The following is a 25,818-nucleotide window of genomic DNA, read 5'->3' as shown; positions in this document are numbered from 1 at the left end:
CCAGAGGAGGACGAGACAAGAAGACCAACAGGGAGGGAGAGAGAGACCAAAAGTAAAACAAGCGAGTCCTTAAACAGACTTGTTGTCCTTTGCCACTTTAAGCTGCCTCATGGCTGGCTATTTATCGTTAAACCAAATAAATGCTTACACTGATGAGCTCAACGCATGCTAATAAACACGAGGCACAAACCAGGGCTGGTTAAAGTGGCCAAACTACTTGTAACATTCACAAAATGTGCACCTGTAGCATCCACTTGCTCGTCCTTCTGTCTATTGTCATCTCTGTAACCACACCCTTCCCTCAATTTTCCCATCTCTATTCTTACATCTGTGCTTCCTTTCAACAGTTGTGGCTTTCTACTGGCGCTGCAGACACACCTGAAGACAATCAACTAATCACTTGCTTCATTCAAACACCAGCTCTCCCTCCCACCCCTCACCAGATTGTCTGACATTTAAAGATTGCCTTCTCTGCCAGTCTCACCCCGTTTTCTCCCTGTGCTCCAGATAGTCTTTCTTCTGATGCCCAGCTACGTCCTTGATCTGTCACTGCATCTTTTGACCTTCCTGCTAAACAGTGTGATTCTCCCAGTATTCTGCTTTAGAGTTCGCCAGTTCAGTAGTTAAATCCTAACACTTGTACTTTATAGCTACAGCACATTTAGCAGCACCAATATCTCTACATGACACTTAACAGAGTTTAGACGCCTCTGTGGTTTTTGCTCTTTAAAAAAATAACACTAATTACACACTGTCTGCCCATGATATGTAGCTACACCACACGTTTGTTGACTTGCTCCCTGCCAGTCAAACCCAGACAGACACACCCCTGCAGCCAGATGAGAGAGAAAAGGGAGCATTTCTGATATCTTTACCAAAAACCTTTTGTTTTGTTAAATAAACAGTTGCTAACTTCTTTAAAACTGGCATAAATATCTGAGCGTGAGCGAATGTTTTGGACATCCTTTGGAAGATCCACTTAGATAACAGGACCCAATTAGTTCTTACTAGTTGTTTCTTTAAGACTAAATTGTAAACCAGTGTTAGTCATTATTACACAGATTTCTTTCTTATTGGTTGAAACAATAGGAAAGTGTCATTCACCTCTGTCGACCAGTCAGAGAAGAGAATCCAGTGAAGGAGCGGCTTCTGTGGATCAGGCCTCCATCTGAAGGAGAGTCAAATCGCAGCTTCACTGACATCCTGCAGAGTAAATAAGAGGTGTTTTAGCCAATGAGGAGACACGTGCTAACAAAAGATATCCCAAACCCTCAAATATTACCACTTTATATTTCCAAGTTAATCCTAAATAATGGTGAGTCACAAAATCAATCACATGAGGTCTACGATACAAGAAATCAACCACGCTAATGTTGGACCAGTAGAATTATAACAGAAATGATTGAAAACAAGATCAAACCAAACAAGTGACAAGAGCTGAGACCAAACAGACGTTTGCTTGAGAAAGGATCTGTCACTGTTTACTCTTTATATTAGTAACTGGATGTGTAAGACTGTTTGTTAAAGCCAAAAAATTGAATATCTTAAGTCACTTGAATTAAAAAGAAATATTTCCTCCTTTTTCTTTGTTAATTTTAAATTGATGTTCTTTATTTCCACAGTCACTCACGCGAACATTTAAATCAACAAGACCACCCTTACTCTCAGACAATCCAAAACAGGAAACAGAGCACCGACATCTGTGGGACAAATTAACCAAAGAACATCTTGAACCGGACCCACAAATATGTGCACAAACTGCAGATGGAGGACGCTTATGTATTCACTATACGCCGAGTATGGCAGCGTTGGTCTGTTGGCTCGCCCACACACCGTAGATTCGGGTTGAACAATCTCAGAAAATGGAAATAAAATCAATAACTTACATTGTGCACCATTCAATATAAGGTTTATGCCACAATGGTGTTAAATTAACATTAGTACATTTTAAATGCAATGTTTTATGAAAAAAAAGCAGAAAAAAAACAAAACAATTATTTTGTTTTGGTTAAAATGCCAAATTAGTTTGTTTTTTTTGCACTCCTGACAGAAAAAATAGTTTTAGTCATCTAGTGCTACGCTGTTATGCTTGAATCAGTGTGAATCAATGCTTAAAGTTCTGCTGGCTTAAATACGGGTATAAAAATATTCAGTTTGTTACTGGCTGATAAATAATCTTATTTTCTGTTTGATTTATAAAGTACTTTGTCTTCTTGTTTTTGTGAGAGGTGGTCTAATATACGTGTTAAGTAATTTAATAATAGTTAAACAATTAAATGACAAAAACGTACCTGTTTTTCCACTATCTGCTATAGAAATGTCTGCTTCTATAGTAGACAGAATAAAAGGATGACCAAAAATTTATAAAAAGCATAAAAAGTATCTTTTCCTCTTTCAGCTGTCTCAATCTGTTGTTAAAGTTTAAAATGATTTTAAGTTGGTTATGATGAGGAAAGTGTTCATTCAGTTTTTGTGTTTGCATGAGCTTCGCTCTCATTCCCTCTGCTCAGCTGCAGCGACTTTGCTAATGAACCCAGTCAGTGCACATATACACCAAACAGCAGCCTGCAGAGCTGAGAAATGAAGCAGTTCCTCTAATGGCCTCTTGTTACTGGCTCCAAAGGCATAGAAAGCATATTTATACCCTGATACAGGAAAGGCTTTGTTCCTGTTAATTTAGGGGCGTGAACATGTTGATTGACAGGTTTATACTGCCTGTGATATACACAGAAATCCCTTGACTTCTCCAAGTGTCTTGTAGAGTGGGCTTTGGTTTTTCAGTGCCTTTTTTTGTTTTGATCCTGATTGTTTTTTTGTCAGGGTCCTGGGTTTTTGATTGAAGTGTTTTGAGTTTCCTGTCGGGTGTGTGTTTGTTTGTTTGTTTGTTTTTGTCACTTTGTATTGTGAATTATGTTCTCATCGTTGGTCTTTTGTTACTCCCTCAAGTCTAGTTTCTTGTGTTCCATGCTTAGTATTTCTCTCTGTGTATTATTTATCATCTCTGGTCTTTTGGTTCTTAGAGTTCTCTGCTGTATGCTTACGTCTCTGTGTTTCTTAGTTGCTCTGTCTCCACCATGTTAAGTTTGCGTCTCAGTCTTATACTTCGTGTTTTACTTTGAAGGTCTGTGTCTCATGTGAGTGTATCCTGCTTTGCTTCCTTGTCTCATCAGTTCTGATTTTCCCCAGCTGTGCTCTCCTTCTGTGTCTCATTCCCTCGTTATTCCCCAGTGTATTTAAGCCCTGTTTTTCTCTGTGTCAGTGTCGTGTTGTCCCTCAGTGCTGTGTGTTACTCTCTCCCTGTGTTTCCTTATGAACTTAGATTTCCCAGTGTAGTTTTGTTTTGTATGCGTTTCCCCTGCCAGCAAATAAAGCTGAGTTTTTTTGAGTTTAAACCTTGTGTCTGAGAGCCTGCATTTTGGGTCCAACTCCTGTCTGCCACACAGTGCTTCATGACATTTTTTGACTCTACTTCTGGTTTCAGATTTTGTGTCAGCATTTTTTTTTTTTTTTTTTTAATTTTTAAAATTTTTTTTATTCTTAGTAAGAACTCCTTAATTTTTTCTTTCTCAAGTCCCTCATTTGGATAACTATGATAGTGTGAGTTGTAGACGATTGCTGATGTCTATGAAAATGTTTATAGCTGCATCACCAGGAAATAAGAAAGAGGCAAAATAAGATTATTTTGCTAAGTTACCAAAAGAGCTTTTCCTTTATGGCAGTAAAAAGAAAACAATAACAGAACGCAATAAAGGCTGACAAAGTGAAAAGGTCAGTCGGTTTTATAGAAAAGTACTGTGTGTAAACACACACAGTCTGGATGCCATCTGCTCAGGCTCTTTCATGTGGTTCAAATGGCGAGTCTAGTTAAAGCTAAAACAACAACACGACTATATTTTTGCCATTAGCTGTTTCTTCTAAACAGCCTTTATGCAATGATCTGTGTATGATTGTGCAAACCTCCTCATTCAGCATGTTAATAAACCACAAAGATGTTTGGCTGAACTTTATTATTACCAACAACCTAAATTTGCTAAGGTAGAGCTGAATTGCCCCTTTTATCCGACTTTGCTGAACTGATATGGTGAACGTTATCTTGTTTTGTTTATGCAGTTTTAGATGAAGATTTACATTCAGCCTAATTTTTGAGTCATTGTTGCTTCAGTCACACAAACATGTATTTATACACTCTTTTATTTTACACACACACACACACACGACTTCCATCATACACGGATGGATGCATCACAGGGGCAAAAGTGGATGACACACTGTATCTCCTTAACTACAAGCATCCGGCTGTTTCAGTGTGTCTAAGATGTGATACTATTATCATAAAATGCTGGATCTTATGCATGTGCTAATGTGATTATCTCAAAATTATTCTTCATCCCTCAAAAACATGAAGCCATAGTTTTGAGTCAAATGCAGCTTTAGGTTTATTTATTCAAATAATTAATCATGGAAGAAAACATGCTCACTAGAAACTGAATGTATGATATAATTAAAGTACTTAAAGTCAGCATTTTATTTTTATTGTGTCCCCAGGAGTTCTTCTATTTTGTTGCATCATTTTTTTTCTTCTTTTTTTGGCTTAAAAAAAATCATTCTGTTGTTTTTTGGGTGCTTTTGCAGGACAAGTGCACTTGTCCTCTCGGGGCCACCGTATAAGCCGGAGTATGAATTTTAAATGTTTCATGCATTTAAAACACTTGGAAAAGAGCACGTGCAACAATACTGGAGGTATGGGAGATCAAAACTTCATAAAACTTAATCAAGGTCATCCACACTAAGTTTGGCACCCTGTGGCAAGGGTTTGAACCAATAGTATGGTAGAAATACTGAACCCTGCCAATGTAAGTAGTTCAGAATAACCCACTTTGGAGTCCTGACCCAGAATGTGAAACTCACACTGTGGTCCTGATGCCAAAATCAACAGAGTCACCGAGCAACCAAACTTAACAGATGGGGATAGGAAATCCAGGTCTGATCATTATGAACCAAAGTTAGCCAAGACACACACACACATACATGCACACACACACACACATATCTACACACTCGGTTTTTCCCTGTAGAGGAAGTTGAAGTGTCTTTTGTTTTACAAGGATAATATTTTTCAGTACATGTTTCTAGCCTCTTAAATCTAAATCTGTCCTTAAGGTAATCCTCAAGGTTAGACAGCTCTATGACAACAACATGCAGTGGTTTGAAGTGGGCCAATTATGCTTATTATAGCTCTCTGTTTCTTGGACTCTACTAAAGCAGATTTGAATGCTTCATTATTTAAAACTTTCGGCATGTTTGATTTGATCATTCAACACTATGACGAGATAGGTATGACAGAAAATAAAGTATAAAAGGTCGGCTTTAAACAGAAGTAGTAATTTGTTTTACAAATGAACTTTATGTCACGGCTGCGGCAGCAGTCGTGTGATGTTTGTGTGAAAGGACCCAAAATGCAGGCACTTGCTGTGATGCGAGGGAGCTTTATTGTAGAAGGTGAAAATAACAAAGGCGAGGACAGAACTAAACATAAACCTAAACTGGGAAAACTAGTAACAAACAAAACCCGAAACCATAACTCACAGAACAACATGCAGTAAAAAAAACATAAGGAGGTGACACAGGGGATGAGGAGTGGAGAATGAAGAGCAGCGAGACACCAAGTTACACAAATGGAGCGACGACGAACGGAGGCAAACAGTCTGGGGTTAAAACTGAAGCACAAAGAACATGAAAGCAATGATTTGATCTAAAACATCATTTCCCCCTTCATTTGTGAGGTGGAAACACTCCACTCCACTTCGCTGTTGTTTGAGAAACAGTCAGGTGGGTCATTTCATTGCAGAAGCAAACAGATCACTCGTTGGTTCAAGTTTTCAGAAGTAAGTATGGCACAGAGCTTAACAGAAGAGCAGCAGAGGTGAAAGAAAGTAAATAAACACGAACACTTATCTAGTAGGCACATACAGTTCATATCTGTGAATAAACTGACCAACAGGAAAGCAAAGGAGCAAAGAAAAGCAACACACAATGCCTATGAAGCCTTTAAAGACTGTTTAAGTTGTTAACAAATATGCAATAACTGCTGAAACAAATAGATGAGTTGGAAAAGATGTACTACATGAAGTAGGAAGATATGCACGTGCACATTATTTTTGGTGGATTTTTGACACTATGCATGTAAAAAAATAAAATTGCTGCTAAGCTAAGACACTACATTAGCATTTGAAGGGCCATATTGCACTGCTGTACAGTTACTATAAACCGAAGCTTTGTTCTTCTTTCCATTTTTAAAGCTCATTTTAAGAAACAGACAGCTGAGTGGATGCTTTAAGAAATGACAAATGGAGAGTGTTTGTCATTTCTCAGTTTGAAGCAGAATTATATACTCTGGCTGAATGCCACATTAACCAGCTGTTACAGGCAAAGAATGTGACACACACCGAGCATAGGCATAAAGTTTGTTTCAGTAGTCACATACTACACCTGTCTCCACCTGTCTGCTCTGTTACAGCAGCTGGCTGAGCACGCAACATTAGAAAAGAGCACAAAAATCATCTTTAAAAACCTTCAGATTAGTCTGATTAAATTGCATTTTTTTACTTTTTCTAAACTTTAAATTTGATCTCCTTTGAACCACCAAACACCAACCACATGTGCGGCAGAAAAAGACAGAGGGGAGGACGCAGGGTTGTGATAGTAAAAGATAATGCACAGTGAAGCATAATGAAACTTAAACAAGAAACAAAAACGGAATATTAGATCATTGTTGGAAAAAGAAAACTACAGGCCGAAGAAGAGTTATAATTCTAAACAGCGTATATAATTTGATACATCCCAACAAAATCAGTTAAATGCTGAACATCTGTGGAGAATATAAAAATCACACAGACAAGAAATGTCCCAGATCCCCTTTAACAATGTTTAAAATCCTGACACACCCTGAACTTCTGTAAATGTGCTGCTTAAAGGGATCCAGGTCGCACTGACATGAACAGCTGAGGCTGCTGGATGTTGTAACTGCCAGTTTAAGCGATACATAGACTCTAAGTGTTTACAGTGAGAAAGAGCCTAAGTAGAGCCAGAGTAGGAGAAGAGTGAGAAGCTACATCTGACTGTCTGGCCTACTTCGTATGCACTGACTGCACATGTTATTCTTAATTTTAAAACTTATTTCGAGTCTGAGATTTACCCTTAGATGCCTGAAAGTGGCCTGTTTGACAAACAGAAATCTTGCATACTGAGAGCGATGTTAGACAGTAATTCTACATTCCACATGACAATAAAACTGCATTTTTATTGGACATCCACGAGAAGACTTTTAAAGTTTTTGGAAAAAGTTCAGATCCAGTCTGTGGAAACAAATTGTGACACATAAAACTGCAGATTCATGACCAAAGCTGAGACAGAAATATGAATGCGCATTCTTCCTGTCTGATTTATAAAGCTGCATGTGCACCTTGCTGTGCTTTTTAGTCAGTAGTAATTGTGAGTATGGGCCAACCTGCTAGGTCCTTATTTTTCACCTCTACTCCCTACTTTAACAGCAAGAGGAACAAGAAAGACATGCAGTTCTCTGACAGGCAAAATGCGGCCACCCGACAGGGCAAATGTTCAACTCCATTAAGGACGTGGACACAGGATGGGCGTTATATGTAGTAACTACTTTCTAGCAGAACTTCTCGCTGAATCATTTCGCTACAGTTGTTGCTCCCATGTGGACACATAAAACACATTCACCCATTAAAATTTGTATTTTCTTGTAAAATACTTTCCTGCAACAAAAGATTGCTATAGCAGGTAGCTTCACATGTTTGTTTTGGCAGAGGTTTATGCTGAAGGATTTGTGTCTCCAGCTGGAGTCAAACCAACAACCTTTCACTTCAACCAAATGTGTTAACCACGACACATCTGTAATTGTAATTAGCACATAAAATAAATCAAACAAAAAACTGAGGCCGATTAAACGAAACTGAACATTTTGCTCTACAGCTTAAAATATGCAAAAACAAATTTACAGATTTAAAAATAATGAGGCATTCATTTGTGTGCTTGATCACCTTTGTTACTTGTACGTTCACGACCGCTGTTCCAAAACAAAAAGTTTTAATGTTGAAGCAGAGGTTTAATTAAAACATTAAAAATAATAATATTATAGCCAGTTAGTTAACGGCAGCACGGTACCGGTTAGCACTGTTGTCTCACAGAAAGAAGATCCTGAGTTCAATTCAGCACAAGGCCGGCGCCTGGAGTGTTCAAAGATATGCAGTTAGTGTTAGGTTAACTGATGATTCTACGTGTGAATGGTCATCTCTATGTGTTCGCCCCATGATAGACTGGTGACCTGTCCAGTGTGTACCCTGCCTCTTGCCCTAAGACAGATAGAGATCGGCTGCAGCCCCCCGCAACCCTGAATTGGATAAGCAGTAGAGATTAAATGGATATTCTAGTTAGTTATGGTATGGTTTATTATTATCAGTTTGCTACTGTGATCCAATCTGCTTGAAACTTAAATTCAAATGTTAATTATACTTTATTGTGTCACTTTTGCTCCTACAGAATATAAATACAATGCCCATGAACGCGTGAAACCCAAGTTGTTATCAAGTTAGCTAATCAGCCTCGCCCATGTTATTCTTTTGTAAAAAACACAAACAAGCCCAATTTATTTCTCATCTGTAGTTTTTATTCATGAAATTAGATTATTTGCACTCTTATTTTGTTTATTTATTTTATGATCAGTTTTAAATCCTTTCTGTTTCCATTCAGCCAGGCCTCACACCAGTGATTTCTTCAATGATTAATTAGCTGCTTGTTAGCTGGAGGAGGTGCAGGCCACTGACTGCAGCTGCTGGAGCTGTTGTTGGGAATCAAAATCTACACATTTCACTGTGATTGAAAAATGAATTATTGGAACAACTTGAGCAAATGAAACTGAGAACAGTGGAAAATTATATTAATCAAATAAGAAAGAAAATGCTGTAATTAAAGGTTTGGGTTTTGTTTTTGTTTTTTACTGAAGAAAAGAACAAAGAATAAATTATGTCTGGAATGTGATTTGAATGAGAAATGAGGGAGAGACATTCCTCAACAGATAAGAGATATATGTGTGTGTGTGTGTGTGTGTGTGTGTGTGTGTGTGTGGTATCTGAGCATATCTGACCAGGCTGGGGTGCCATCTGGTCTTAAAAAGTTTGCTGTGACCTGGAAGTGATTTACTGGGTCCCGTGCGGTGTGGAGGTGGGAGGTTGGGGCCTTCGTATGTTTTGTATGTTTTTAAGTGTGTGTGGATGTGAACACATAAGTGTCTGAAATGTGTCTGCTTGTGTGTATATGTGCGTGTTTTCTACCACACATGATGTGCAGGCCCCTTGTGAGGGTCTGCTGCAAGCTAACAGCTCTGTGACTATGCCAAACACACACACACACACACACACACACACACACACACACACACACACACACACACACACACACACACACACTTCCAAACTGCATGCAAACCTCAGAAGGATTTAATTTCCTTCTTTCTCTTCCTCCCCTGCAGGGTGTGGTTGTTTGACAGCGTGTTTTAAATGTGGTTGGTGCTCACTGGTAATCACTCTCATTCTGCTCGCTGTAATTGAGCTCATTTCCACTTCCACATTCACTCGGGTTTGGCTTTGTAGTCTTCTGTTACTTTTGTCGATCACACTGAAAAAAGCGAGAGCCATCGATGAGACACGTTTGTAAGGGATGTATAGGAAATCCTGAAGAGTTATGGGACCATAGGCACGTCTCATCCTATGAACACATACTTTCTCAGGAGGCCTAAAAAGGGAATTTGAATTGCATTTGCTAATTTTTTGCAACCATCACTTACAGTTGCAGGATGTCGGGGTGCATGCGGTATTAGAGGAGGTTCTCTGGCAGAACCTCTTCTGTAGCTCCATAGATTTTGCAACACATGACATGGACATGCTTCCATCCCAGCACTGAGACGATGCAATATCTGTTATTAAAATGCACCCTCTGGCATTTAGAGATTTCTGACTGTGGTGCTGAATTTTGTTGAGATGCTGACTCACTGTGTCAGCATCTCAACAAACTTTTTAATTTAGACTATTGAATGGGTGTAACCGAGGGCCTTTCGAGTTTACTTTGGTCGAGTGATGAGGACAAGGAGAGCGATTCCATGGCAAACTGTCTTTTAGCCACATGAGCCAAATTTTATTTAGAAAAGGTAAATAAACAAACAAACTTATAGTTTTTGACAATTCCTTATTCAAACACAACAAAATAAGCTCTCAGTGTTTTCCAGAATGACTTTTGAACACAGCTGAGGTGCATACCTTCTATAACCTACAAGAAGCCACACATGCACGTCACTGCAAACATTGCAGTCATTCACATAAGTTTTTCACCGAATTGAATCTTACCTTTGCAAAACTTTAAGCCTTTTGTTTAGAGACCTCTTTCTGGTTAGTTTCCATCTCACTGCTGCCCTTTCATTAATTTTCTAAGAAGAAATATTAACAGTCACTTTAAACTTGTTAAAGACTCTGGCCCGTGGGCCTCCTAACTCCTTTGAATCCTGGGTCTGTGCCTGGAAGTCTCTGTCAGTAATTCCTCTGAGTGTGCGAGTTTCTGTTTTCTCCTGTTCAGTCCTTGTCTTGTCTCTTGTGCATTAGTCATTAGAGAAAACATGTTTTCTAGTTTTCCTCTTCCATTCTGCCATCTTTATTTTGTTTAGCTTTATTTTTATTTTTTTTATTTCTAATTGTCTTTCTTATATAGAAATATATATTTCCATCATTTTCCCCGCCCTCTGCTAACTCCCAACAGTCTCTGGCTCAGATATAATCCGTGATAATTAGAGGAGCGCTTTAAATTACTTTGAATGCTCCTCAGGGATTTTCACCCAATTTCCAACTAAACAAGAACCACAAAGAATCATTTATCTTCTCGAGAGCAAACCTACGAATCTGTGAATGTTGTGTTAGTGTAGTTAGTTGTGATAAATCAGCAGATGAAAGAGATTCTTCAGCAAGATGAGAAAAAAGATAGTGTGAAGGGATTTGAAACATTTAATTATCTTCTATTTAAATTGAAACATTTGCTAATACTTAAGCTGTTTATGTCTGGTTTTAGATCATCACTGACACTGGTTGACACTGCTGGCTCATTTCCAGCTGAAATGTAATTGGCTGGCTCTTTTTGAAGGGGTCAGAGGTCAGAGATGACTCATGTCCCCCAGGGTGAAGAACTATGTTGTTCTGGATGGAGGTGCACATGCGTACACACTGTTAGCTCATGACATTCCTAAAATAGCAAGCGTAGCTGCTGGGTGTTTAACCTACTCTGTCTCCTGTAAGCTTCAGTAATGTAATGAGTGCTGTGCTGCTGCAGACTGCTGCAGCTCCTCGAACATCTACACCGTGCTGTGGCAAAACCCAAAACAGTGTGGTCTGATACTGGGGATGTGAGCATGAATGATTGTCTGACTCCTTGTGTTTTCCCTGTGATGGAGTGGTGAACTGGATGTTAGAGAATAAAGATGTTAGAGAATAAAAACAAAATGAAGCATTTTTCCCACATCCACTTGGGGAAAAACGTTTTTTTTCTGTAAAGAAAAAAGAACCCAGCCACCAACGGGCAAAGCAAAATAGCACAGTGTAAACACAATATCCCCCACTGTTTATCTTTCTGTGCTCTTCACAAAACATTATGGGTACACTCTGATCAAAGGAGCTTGCAAAGAAATGCGTCTGGACTTCTTTAAGTTTACTTGAAGACGTTTCACCTCTCATCCGAGAAGCTTCTTCAGTTCTAACTTCACAAGCGCATGGCACAACACAGAAGAGCCACCTCCACAGGACAAGACTCAGCAGTCCATCTGCATCTTAAGGATAAAGGACACTCTTTCGAGGATGCCAATGTTCACATTTTGGACAGAGAGGACAGATGGTTTGAAAGAGGAGTGAAAGAAGCCATCTATGTCCACTGTGAGCGACCATCTTTGAACAGAGGCGGGGGTTTACGACACCAACTCTCTGCCATCTATAATCCAGTTTTGAGATCCCTTCCCAGACGCCTTAACGCCCACTCACATCCTGGGCCATCTGACCTCAGGAATTCGCATGATAAGGTGGGGCCAGGTTTCACAATGAACACACCCGAAACTCTGGCTGATTGGGACCCACACCCAGTTTCACACCTTGGCTCAGGCGATTAGAAGATCATCAGGGGGTCCTTTTGTCCCTCTGTGGGGGGATACTCCCACTAGGTTTATATCTGGGACTCTCCACCATTTGACCTTAGAACTGAAGAAGCTTCTCGGATGAGAGGTGAAACGTCTTCAAGTAAACTTAAAGAAGTCCAGACGCTTTTCTTTGCAAGCTCCTTTGACTACGATGACCTGGATGACTGAGAACCTTCACAGACACGGTACACTCTGATGCCAAGCATGATCCTATGGTTTTAGGAGAAAGAGGAAGCACTAAACTATCACAATAATCTGTCCTCACAGAAAAAATTATCATATCTTTTCCTGGTTTCTACACACAGATGGGTGTGTCTCCACTTCAGATAACTGATCAGATAAACCGGTGGAGTGCTCTGGTTTGCTGTAGGTATAAAAACTACCTGATCAGGTTTAGTTTTGCAAATATTCACACATTAGAAAACTTAATGCTCCATGGGTGCCGAGTTCCCCTCCATCTACAGCATACATTTTACAGGCAATGATTCCCATTCCCATTAGAAACCACCTAATTGTGAACTTAATAATCGAGTCTTGAGTAATTCCTGCTTGCAGAGTCGACTTATCTGGTTGTTTTCTGGCCGGCTCATCCACATGGGGAATTTTTGGCTTGAGACATCATAAATTCTCCCATTATAATCAGAGGGTGGAGAACAAAGGAAGAGAGAATTATGTCAGGGTAAATATGTCACACTTTTCTGTTTTGGTGTGTAGCCATTTCCCTGCCGAAGAGTCTGAATAACATAAACATCTAAAAGCATCGCAGTGCTACGATCCCCGGTGACTAATGTTCTAATCATTTAGCAGAATCAGTCCCTCGTGTCCATACCACATGCTGAGGTTTCTGTTTTCAGGTCATTTGAACCATTGTTTTTAAAAGTGAGTGAATTAGCACGGAGCTGGACATCAGCTAACAGTCTGCTCTGTCAAAGTGTCAAACTGTTTAGAGTTAGAGAGTCTGCAGAGCAGAGGAGGGATGGGCATGTTAGGAAAGAGAGATGGTGACACATATTAACGAGGGGGTCAGTGGGGGTAAAATACTCAGATGGGAAATACTAGTAGAAAGTCTTGACAACACTTTGCCTTATTTACCCTGCATTTTCCTGCTAATTTATCTACAAGCATTACTCTTGATTGAATGTTTTGGATTTAACTGGACTACAACTTATACCTAAGAATGTGAAACACAATTTACAATTTAAAAAAAATTGGTTGTTGAGTATTTTTCACACATCCCATTTCACATAGTCTCTTTTTTTGTCCCCATTAAAAACTGAAATTCCACTAGAAAGTTTGTAATTCTTTTAATTAGAGCCAAAGTACATTAAACTTTTTAAAACATTGAATTTATTACATATTGACATAAAAATACCAGCTAATTATTAAAAAACAACCTTTCAGGAAGAAAAATTTAAAAAATATGTTGCTTATGAAATAAAGGTTTGAAGACAATGTTTGTTTCCACAGTGCAGTAAAACATGGGCAAAAAATTATTTTGAAACCCAGTGATCTGTTGTATTTCAGATGTTTTCATATGTGAAATGATTAATCAATAGGAGACAACTAAATCCAGCCTAAATACATTATATATTTCATTTGAGGCAACACCCTGGGCACAGTCTGCCAATCTAACAAGCATGTCTTTGGATTGCGGGAGGAAACCCACAGACTCCAGGAGAACATAAAAACACCACACAGATGTATCATCTAGCCGGTACACTTAAACCCAGAACTGTCCTGTTGAGAGGAGGCAACTAATTGCTGCATTACTGCCACGCCTGACACAGTAACATCCATCCATCCATTTTCTTCCACTGGAAGAGGCCGGAGCCTATCCCGCCTCCTGCAGGGGGAGAGGTCGGGTACACTCTGGACAGGTCACCACAGTAACATGTTTGATCAAACAAAATATCACATAACGGTACTTTAGATTCGAAATTGGCCACAGGCATGAATATGAGTGTCTCTCAATATGCATTAGCCCTGTGACAGACCGGTGATCTGGGATATGCTCCAATCTCCCAGTGACCCTGAACTGGATAAATGGAAGAGGATGGATGGATGGATGCATAGAGTTTTAAGCTTTGCCTTACTCTTTTTCTCTCCTCTCCACTTGTTTCCTTATTCACTCCCTTTTGTTTTCAGGTGCTCAGATGACTTGTTCTGCCCCACTTTAATGGAAATGGAAAAGAAGGCTCTATCTGGCAGTAAAGCAGCTCTCCCATGCTTTGTTTTGGAGATTATGTATCGGAATTTAAGGAGCGAGACCACGCCTCCAAACACGCTCCTTCCAGTTGTCATCTATATAGGTTTCCCAGTTCTGCAAACTGTTCAGTCTCGTTTACGTGCCCCACCCTCCCTCCCTCCTTGTTCTCAGTTCTTTAACTTCTTCACTCCTATTTAGTACATGGGGATCTGCCAGGCCCGGGAGCTGTCGCCAGTCCCCAAACCGCAGCTTAATTCATGTCCAAGCATTCACCTAGTAGGTAATACTATAAACACTGTCAAACCTAAAATGAGGACGTGGGCCCAGCTAGTGAATTTAATGTTTCTTCTTATGTCTTTTGATGGATGGATGTTATCTCTTTTTTTGTACCTTTGTTGGATAGTTTGGCATCCTATCTCTATGATGCAGTTACAGTGTCTGCTTGAGTTTCTCTTTTGTTATCATTTTCACTGTGACAAGTAAAAATACAGTTATATTTATTTGCTGCAGGAGTGCAGTAAGAACAGAAATCTGATTGTAGTCTTCTGTGTTTAAAAAACACTATGTGAAGGCACCAAGAAGACAGATGAAGACACACAACTTCTATATCAGGAAATAATATAAAATATTGACACTGGTAACTTTTAGGAATATTTCCCATTTTCCTTTTGTCTGCTGACTTGTCCTCCACCTCATTCTGTGGACCTCCCTAAGTCCTCTCTTGCTGCCTGTCGCTCAACCCCAGCTCTCTCTCCCTGCTGTGTGTTGTGTTATGTGGTGATATCCAGGGTTCCTGTGTGTTTAGACCGAGATAGGGCAAAGATTAAAAGACTCTGAAGTAATTTAATCTCTTAAATCTATTGACATAAACTCTTTCGCACACAGCGTACATCTCTATTTTCCTGTGGAGATACAAACATCTGGACTCACGTCCATGTACACGAGCACGCACGCACGCGCGCGCACGCGCACACGCACGCACGCACACACACACACACACACACACTTGCCTGGTTTCTCTACATCCTCAAAGATACAAACATCTGTACTTTCCAGCACACACATACACAACCCTGCCAAAGACAAAGGCATGCTTGCGTGCACATTTGACTTGATCTTCAAAAGATGAAAAACATCTGTCTGGCCCAACACACTTGTACAGATGTGCACACACACAGTGACTGTTTACATCAGTGTGCACTGGCCAGTTGATGAACATAAACCTATTATGATTATGTAGGTTTATGTTCATCAATAAACAGCTTGGTGTGGAACTATGTGAGCAATGGCGATGATAACTTTGGCATCCAGATGTGGATTACACTTAAATCCAAGCTGTTTATGTTTATCAGGCTAACTTCCAGTTGTTCATGGGAGCAGCAGGATCCAGATAGAAGAAGGATTTATCGTAAACTGACAAAAAGCTTTAACATGAGCCAGTTTGCCACTTTCTGTTCTTACTTTGTTGTCCTGTTTTTTCTGTTTTGGAGACGTCCAAGCTGTAAAGCTGTCAGGGCTCAGTTCCAGCTGCTGTCACTGCATCTTCATACAACACTGAAACAATAAGAAAATGAAAAAAGGTTGGAGTCTGCCGTAAAGTGTAGAATGAAAATGAAACTGTCTTGCTTTAAAAGCACTGCTGTTTTCATGCATGATCAACAAGCCACAAATGCCTATTTCTGATCACAGTAGCCGTGTATGAATAAACCTTTAAGCTGACCTAAACCTCAGAAAAGGCAGAATCTGTTTGAAAAATAAAATGAACTGCTTCAGTTCTTTCACCACAAACACTGAAATCAACTCAATAGATGTCGTTTAAGTTTATATTTCTTTATCTCCAACATAGAACTCAGAAAATCTCAGAGCACTTCACTTGGTCTGGTCAGTTGTTGCAATGTTATACATAATCTCCTTGTACTGAACATATTAATTTGTTTCGTTTGCTGTCATATATGTAACTAAAGCTTTGTATGGTCTACAATTAAACTGTATGCAGTATATTATAATAAGATTGCCAAAGGTAGCATGCATAAGATAAAAAGTATTGGTCCTAGACCAGAACCCTGTGGAACTCAATGATTTGTGCGTGTGTAAAACTTACCATTTATGTGAATAAACTAGAATCTACTGTATAAATATAACTTAAACCAGGGCAGTGGGTTCCTTTGACCCAACGATATCGATCTTTGGTGTCAAATTCAGCACAAGGCTAGAGCTTTTTCCTTAAGATGATATGCCAAGTGCTATAATAAACTGTAAATCTTGAATGAAACTTTAATCTGAACTTTGCTGTATGATTTGCAAATTGTTAAATTTCTTTTTAGAAATATAGGGGAGGTTGACTTCAGGTCAACAATGAGCTTTAATGGTCTTTAATGCTCTCTCAGATGTAGTTTTGTGTTTTTCTACATGTTTTTCCATTTGTCTTGGTTTAATCCACAAAGACTCATTGTTTGTTTATCCCTCTTTACCTGATGGACCCCCAGTATTTCTACAGTAAGTTCTTTTTAGGTGAGTGGAAAGCAAGAGGGAATCCATATTTAGTCTATATGGACTAAACTAAGAGTGAAATGTAACTATTTCCATTTTTCTGCATTCTTATTTCCTAGTTTGTGTCTCTCTGTCGTTCTTTTCACATATTTTGATCTTTGATGAGAGGGACACAAAAAGAAAGAAATGGATATGAGAGGAAGAGGAGGACAAGATGTGGAAAAGCTCTGGGTTTGTAATCATACAAACTCCCCACAGTATTCCTCTTTGATTAAACTGGCTGTCTACACCACCTAAACTGAGCTCCAAGCATGCTGAACAACACACCGCACAATAGTAGAGTTTCAATTTTTATGCAAAGTCACACGTTTTTCTCTTTTTCCAGTACAAACATAATGTGGATTATTTTTTCTTCTCCAGTTCAAGTATAAATTTATGTTTGCATACTGTATGTTAATCCTCTGTGCGTGTTTGTGCCTGCCTGCGAATGCCTCTATATAACAGCTACTTCAGAACAAATGAAATTCTTATCAGCTGTTGTATTTTATCTTTAGAGATAAATTTGACTCTGTGTTGAGTCTACTGCCTCTGTAAGTTTTAGCTTTCCATATGCTGCAGACACTGGGTTGTTGATTTAAGACACTAATAGATTCAACAAAACGTGGAAGAAAAGATGCTCACAGCAGATGTATTATATGATACCGGAGGGTCCTGTGGCAGGAGACTGAGATTTACCTCAACTACTGGTGGAAGCTTGTTAGAATTTAAAGCTGTGATATATCACACTGGTTTAATGACAAGACCAGTCCTGCTTTTCAGTGCTGAGTTAAGACAAAATCTGTAATTCAAATCTGTACACGTAAAAAGCACATATGGACCCAGCACTTATGTTTGTGCCATCATGCAATTATTTAATGAAAGGAGCTCATTTCTGTTTCCTTATTTTGTATTCTTGGACTCTATGAATGTAGCTTAGGAATTAAATTGCGAAACTTGAACAATCTCAGTGAGACTTGCTCTCTCTGACATCATACAGAACCGAGAGCAGAAAAAGACAATGTAGGTATTTTTAAAAAATTATTTTTATTTTAGGGTTTGTAGCCTACAGAATAAAGCACCTTGAGCTGACAGCTTTATGAGTAAAACTAAACTGAATTTTCTGAACTCGAGTTTTTAATTCAATGCAAACTGATTCTGCAAATGCACAGATTATTTTGTTGAGTTGTTCGAGGACTGTTTAGGGCAGTGTATGTGGCACATGGCATTTTGTGTTAAACTGAACAGAAACCATCCCTCATCAACACAAACTGAAAGCATGTCAGCGTTTTGGAGTTCACCCATTTAGTCTCCAGAGTTTTCAACTTTTCACTGTCACCTGGGCAGGAATTGCCTACATGTGTCCTTAATTACTCCAATCAAACTCCTTCCTACCAGCCAATCTCATAAAGAGAGTCTTTATTCCCTCATAGTTCTTCACTTATACTTTTTCTTTTATATATATCTCTCCATTGGTAATACTAAAGAGTGTATTCAGGTTTGTTTTTCTAGGCTTTATGGAAATCCACGTCTGTTCTACTCCTGGATTTGAGCAATGCTCTCAAATGTGGTCAGTAGAAAGAAACCATCTCTTAAATCTGTGTTGATTTGATAAATAAGTAACCAAGTGTAAACGGGATTTTTTCGTGTCTTCCTGCTGCCTTTTCAGACTTGCATTTGGTAAATTCAGATTGCCACAAACATAAGACAGAAGCAGTAGCTGTGTCCTTTTAGTAATTTTAAATGTGCCCTCCTCTATCTGCTTGGTTTCATCAATAGCATCACAAAATTAAAGCTGTTTTAACAGTTCTTGCAGAAGCTTTGTTTGAATTTGCAGCTTAAAAATCCACACAGTCTGATGATTTTAGCAGAAGATGGGGAAGGAAGCACTTTGCACGAGATTACGGCACCAAAGGGTCTCACAGATGTTACTGTGGCTTAAGATTCAATAACTTAAAGTTAGCAATAGGCTTCTGGAGATCAGCCTTAAAAGTTAAACAAGTTTGGTTTCTGCTACATTAACAAAGATTTATTTCACTTAACATGTTAATTAAAATGACAAATGGCTGCATTAAGGCTGTACTTTCCAGTTTATTTGACCAATTAAAGTGCAAATACAAATCATTATCAGCCTTATTCATGCAGTACTTTGTACACCAGGATCTGACTATCTCACATGCTTATAGGCTTTTTTGTGTGTGCCCAAAAACACACGCCTGTGGACTGAGCAATCAGAGATAAAATCATCATTCTGATTGTTGGATGACTAGCAGATAAGCTTAAATTTTAATGAACCTGCATCACAATGAACCATGACACTATTTACCTGAATAAACTTTATTGAAACACAACAACAACAACAACAACAACCGTGGTTCGTGAGAGAAAATATGAAGTGCTGAAAAGTACTGAAAAGTTTGCAAACACACACACACACACACACACACACACATACACACACACACACACACACAAAAGAAAATAAGAATAAGGATCACAGTGGGAACTTGTTGTGTCGTATTTGATACCCAGTGGCCCTGCAGGGAGTGAGGCCAGCGAGTTCAGTCCAGCAGGGAGCAACTTCTGCTAGAAAACACAACCCACACACACACACACACACACACAAACACGCGCACACACATACACACACACAGACAGCAGGTGGAGACTTGACCTCTTCTTTTTAAATGCTCAAAACTTGTGTAATGACTAATTGGCTGTTATTTAATACAATGACATTCTCTGTTGGCGTCCACTCCACTCATCAGTTCATTTTCAGGTTTGAAGGTTCAGGTACGGCCACCCGTTATTTTATTTTATTGACTCCTCTGAATTAAATGGTGATCATAATTTCTTAATGAATCCAAATGGAGGCTTTGCACGGGTTCGTCTAACCATGAGAATATTTCCCTAGCATTAGCCTCTTCTATTAATCCTACAGAAACACCTTCAACACTAGCCATATGCTAGCTACTGTAAATAAGAGAAACTAACCCTACGCATTAATCTGAGCTTATGTTTGCGCTATCATATCACTGTCACTTCCAGTTCCTCTATTATACATGGAGGTAAATGTCTAAAGAAATCAGGAATTTCAGATTTTATATTCAGATCTGATATATATAGGAAGGTGTTTAGTAGAGTTTTTCCTTTCAAATGATTGATTTCACTTGTCATAATGTAAGCCATTGAAAGGGCCCTGTGGTGTAAGCTTGGCCAGTCTGGAACTTCAGCCAAGCATGAAATGGAAATTCCTGTTCTGCCTCCTGAGGCTGTAAGCATTTCACTCAGACAAATGGGACTTGCGGGGGGCATCGAGGCTCCCAATCCAACCTAAAACACAACACTTGTTATTCATTTAACCTCAGATCAGCTGTAATTTGTATCTCCGAGTCAAGCAAGAGCAAAGAGATGTTTTCACTTGAACTCTTTTCTCCTCAGCAGGTACAACAAAAAACACAGATGCTTTCTTATCTATGTGCAGTCATGACCAGGTTTCTGAAAGGCTATAGTGAGCACACGTGCCTAATTGACTGGCACTCAATCACAGAGAACAGAGATGCATGAAATAAAAAGTATAGGTGCTATTTGCAGAGGTAGTTCACATGCGGTTTTTAAAAAAAAAGGTGAAAAAAGCTTACTATGTGCTGTGGTTGTTAGTGCTGCCATGTGATTCTGTAACCTCCATAAAGGAAAAAAAGCATGACATTTTTTAACTTCTAGCTTCACTTAGATTTAATATGAATTCTGCAGACGCTGTATGCCCAAGCAGCTTCGAGAAGCAGGTTTACTGAGTCGTCTGGATAAATTTGCTGAGTACACCATGCATCGCTGTGCAAGTTTTGTCCATCTGCCTAACACAGAGGCACACGTTATCATCTATCAACAGTAAACAGAAACGCCTCCATGCCATATGCTTAGAAATGATTAAAATAAAACATACCCCTCCATATGGACACAAAAGATCACAAAGATATTATGATCATATTGTCAGTGTTAGGCGTAGTGCTGTGAAAACACAGAACACACACTCTACTTAGCATGAGACTGACCTTTACATTTATCTTCACAGCCACAGTGTATTTGGAATGCTTTTAAAACTGCTGACCTGTCAAGGAGAATATCATCATTTTGACCTTTGACCCTGAGTGGTTGTCTGTGCTGAAGGAGGTGGGGAGTTGCAGTGTGTTTTGTTATAATAGACTCGTGGGGCTTGAAGATTATTGTAAAGCCTTTAAAAACAACCAACCAAGTCTGTGCATCATGTCTGTGTAGTTAAAGACATAACATCATTACAGTATTTGTACAGGCATCAAATGCTGGTTTAAATGTTTGTAAAACTCTGGTGTTGAGGAAACAATACAAATGCATGCAGACCAATTTGTTGGTCTCTTACTTCATTTTTTGTAGCTTGCCAACATCCTGACAGCATTCTTGAAAGCACTAGAACAATTTAATTTGGATGTTTTCAGCTGCAACGTGAAGTTTATAGATTTTTTTTTTTAAATTTTGTTGTAAGAATAAAATCTGACATCCACTCACAGCTCTGCTTGTTTCTTTGAAATTGTGCATGAGTGTGCGAGACAGGTTTATACCCAAACTGCTGCGCTATACTGTGACTATAATGTAAGGTACAATGTGTGCTTTGTTCAGCACTGTGGCCATTATACAGCTGTTACCGACGTATACGCTCAGCTCTAAAAGCTTTCTGTAAATGTGGGAACATAAAAATGAGTGAAAAGAAGGGTTACTGACTAATTACAGAGGTTTCCTGCAATAATTTCCAACCTAAAAAAGTCATAAAACTCGTCTTATTGGGCTTTTTTATTATTATTGTTATTCACATTTTAAAACTTTAAAACTGAGGACAGTTAAAGAGAAGTAAAACACTCAAGAAAGTGTTAAAAATCACACCTGAAAAAACACATTTTCTTTATGTATAATGTCTATCTTGTCTGAGCAGTGAGGTAATTTTGTAGCTCTGAACTCTGGTAAAATAATAAAAGTTGCTGTGGAGCCGAACGTCAGAGTTAGTTATTGCTTCACAGCTTATTCTACAGTTGCAATTTTTAAGAGGTCGTGGAATCAGACTGATGAGCGCCATCTTGTTAGACTGGACCCCAGAGGACTGTAATTCACCAAGCAAGCTGTCAGGTCCATGTACGCTAAGTTGTTTTTACACATGAACTGCAACCCCGAATCTTTCTAGACATCACGCGACATGTGAGAATGCAAATTAGATATTAACTGGTCCAGGTAGCTCCCTCACCTGAACCACAGGTTCCCTGCTTTTCCTGCTGCATCTCTAATGAAAATATCCAGAACTGATTCCAGCAGGTTGTCCAGAGTTTATGAGTGAAAAAAGCATATTAATGTCTTTCTGTGTGCAGGAGAAATAAGCTCTATAAAACTTTCAACAAAAACAAAAGACTCACTATTCATACCTAAAAGTATGAATGATGCTCAGCTTAGAGCAATGACATTCAGCGTGGTTCCCAAAGCAAAGATCAGGCCTCTCCAAAAGTTCTTCAGATAAATGTGACAGTTTTTGATGATTAAAGGGAAAATGGAGACACAAATATGTTGGCTCTTTCTGTGTGGAATAGTACTAGTATTAATATAATAATACCATAGTATAATGGTGTTTGACTGTAGTTTAAAATTAAACCATTAAAGTTTAAATTATAACTTTTTCTTTGGAGCAACTGCTTAAAACTCACAAACAAATGCAACAAAAGTGTCCCAACTTGACATTAATGTTGTTTGTAAGGGGTCACAAATACTGATACGAGTTCTTAAATCTTCAACATTATGTTATTTTCTACAACCTCATCATATGTTTTAATGTAACCTACTAGAACCTTAGTGAACCTTAGTGTCATTGAATCAGCAATCACTAACACTGTTGTGTATCTCAAAACTGTATCCGAGTAATGCACGTACAGTAATGATGCTAAAAAAGTGTTTGAACTGGAGTGTGAAGAAAAGTGATTACATTAATGAATGGGTGAATAAGACATCCTGTATGAAATAACCTCCCTTTTTATAGCCCCAACAGCACTCTTGCTTCCAAATTACCGATTAATTGAAATGAGATTCCTCACATTTTACGAGTTTTAATCAGAAACTGCATAATTACTAATAAATTAAGAAGTGTAGTAAATAAAAGTTCTCCCTGAGTGCAGCAATAGATGCCTGACTATCAATAAAAACACTATTAGCCTTGGGGACATAAATAGAGGGCTTATCTTTAAAGATTTGAAGCATTCTTGGTTTATTAGTCAGCGCTGCGCAGTGACTTGTGACAGGAAATATGGCAGAGCTGGTTAACAGTTAAAAAATCCACAGTGGGCCAAGTGTGTGTGAGCCTGACTGACGCCTAAATATACGACACATCAAAATGATTTTCTACACATTGTTCTCACAGGCAAGATTTACCAGCTGGGTTTAAACAAACAGTTTTATCTGAAAACAAAAAAGCCATACTGGAACTACGTTGCCATGACAATGAAAAATAATTGCTTTTCTGACAATGAACACATGCAGAGTACTTGTTGCTGAAAAACCTGTTCGACCACAGCCGCCAGGTCAAAACTCGACACATTCCCAGTCATCGTCGGGGTATTTCGCTGTAGTTAACATGAGTTATGTAACGGGATGGCGTACTGACAGTAAGAGCTACAGATCTGTTTATACATGCACAGTACACCTGACCAAAACCAGTTAAGAGACCAGTTTAGCTGAGCTGAAACCACTAAGTGACTGAGTGGGTAGTTTTTTTACACAAGTTTCTAAGAGACTTCATACAAAAGTCCCTTTATGTATTGAGAAAAAAAAAGTCTGTGTTTGTCTTCACTCCCACTAAAATAAAGACATATGAGCGGTCGTGGAACAATGGAAATATTCCCTTCCAATAATCTGATATCCACCATTGCAAAAGAAATCACTCCTACTCTTGAATTATTCCCCCCATTAATTCAAAGCACATTTTAGTCCTGAAAAAGATTTCGTGAAGGTCCTAACCGCAAATACAGATGTTTTGAGATAAGAGCAAACGCTGTTCTAAATGGTAATTTGATTTAAGCCTATCTGTTATTGTTCTTTCTCAAAACATTTATAATTATAAACTGAAGCTTACAGCATGATAACATGTACAGCACGAGCTTGCCAATCATTTGTGGGGATCCCAGAGGTTTTGTTTTGTAATTTTAGAGTTAGATACTACTCATTCAGGGCTTTGATTTTATCAGGTCATTATGTGTCAGTCACTGATGATAGTCACTGTGGCTATTTCTATTACTATTTCTTCTCTTTCCACAGACTGTATATAAAAAAATAGATGTATCTTCCAGGTCTCAAAAGTGAAGCCAGTACAGTCCCTTAAGCCTTCTTTTTTCTTATTGTGAGCAGGACCTGAGAACCACTCTTCAGCACTCTCGCTCTGTGGCCTCAGTAAACATTTCCTGATGAACTTATGTTCCCAATCACCTGCTTTAAGTCTAATTAAAAACATTATCACATTTAGTTCATAGATTAGAGTCGAACATCAAGATAATGCAGAGTATGCTTCAGGGGGATATGAAAGTGAATTTATAGTGTGCCTGAGTGTCCCATTCAGATCCTGCATTTGCTGATGACATCTGCTAAAAACAGTTAATGACCAACGTGTGATGCTGTGTTGGTTACATTGTATTTATACAGACTTCCTCATTTCCAGTGTTAATGCAAAGCTGAGCAGCAAGCTTCTAATTTAGCACATCTCTGACCACTAAATGTTATATAACTCTCATGAGAAGAATAGTGTTGTTCTCTAGTGGCTCATTCCATGTCAACTGACCAAATTTAAGAAAAAGCCTGACCATCTCTCGCTTCCCTGAAAAACTTTCCAAGGTGATGATGCACTTGTCAAGGAAAACTACCAAATTTTAGCTTACTGCTGTTACCTGTTTGGACATAAAAATATTTTGGTGATGAATTTAGAGGAATGGTCAAACCTCTCTTCTTTTCACTTAACTCTACTTTCTCCTGAGCACAGGATTCTTCATCCTCATATCGGCTTTGAATTTTTTACAGTGGGACAGCCCAGTGGAAGAACATGCTGCTCAGAAAAGATGGCTCAGAAATGCCCCTAACTTCATTACAAAAATATTTTTGTGAGCAAACTAATAACATTAGAAAGCTAAAATAAGATGTGTGTCATCACCCTGGAAATCAGAGCTGGTCAGGCTGTAAGCATTTGGTCAGTTGACATGAAATGACCTCAGTGTGTCTCAAGATTTCACTTGATTTGGTGCATAGTTTGGCACTGAGCGTGGCATGTACATTGGGTTTTACATAATAAACATACTGGGTTTTAAAACCGGTAACAACATTTTGAGAACAGCAGGAGGGAACCAAAGCAATAAAGTGTAGCCGCAGAGCTAATAAATGAGCTGAAACTCTTTTTACAATACTGAAGGGAGCTACAGATTAACTGTAGGTTAATGACATCTTCTGACATTAGACACTTTAAATGCACACATGCCTGCTGGATAAATATTGCATTAATTTGCCTTTTTACTCACAGATGATAAATCTCAAATCAACCCCAACAAATTTTCACAAGATAAAACAGAAGCTTTGCATAGATCTGCTAGCCAAAGCTAGTCCATCGCATCCAGAAATGTTTCTAGAAAGAATCTAACATGTCACTGTGGTGTAATTAATCAGGCTCAGTGTAGTGCTTCCATCTGCTCTTCTGGATTACTTCCCTCAATTGACATTTAATTTATTTGCTAGCAAATAAACAGCTTTGTGGGGCTTTCATTTGGCACATAAAAAGATCATGTTCTGAACAAAACAT

General features: G+C 38.8%; 1 protein-coding gene across 3 annotated transcripts in view; it reads right to left on the bottom strand.

Annotated features, from left to right (window-relative positions):
- The window catches only part of ripor3 (RIPOR family member 3), a 57,761-nt gene that overhangs the window by 25,685 nt on the left and 6,258 nt on the right, over window positions 1–25,818 (bottom strand). For 2 of the 3 annotated variants that reach the window (XM_084929077.1, XM_084929076.1), the window contains exons 2-3: window positions 15,912–16,004; window positions 1,105–1,203 (exon numbers count right to left, since the gene is read on the bottom strand). In XM_084929077.1, the coding sequence (XP_084785203.1) occupies window positions 1,105–1,202 (98 nt within the window). In that variant the 5' untranslated portion in view covers window position 1,203; window positions 15,912–16,004. Of the gene's footprint in view, window positions 1–1,104; window positions 1,204–2,291; window positions 2,823–15,911; window positions 16,005–25,818 lie in introns of those variants that run through there. The other variant, XM_084929078.1, reaches the window with a different exon arrangement.

Source organism: Perissodus microlepis, chromosome 5, assembly GCF_051167445.1.
Source record: "Perissodus microlepis isolate ML-2025 ecotype Zambia chromosome 5, ASM5116744v1, whole genome shotgun sequence".
In the NCBI taxonomy this organism is placed as follows: Eukaryota; Metazoa; Chordata; class Actinopteri; order Cichliformes; family Cichlidae; genus Perissodus; species Perissodus microlepis.
The sequence above is the reverse complement of the archived record's forward strand: the minus strand, read 5'-3'. Positions and strand labels throughout refer to the sequence as shown.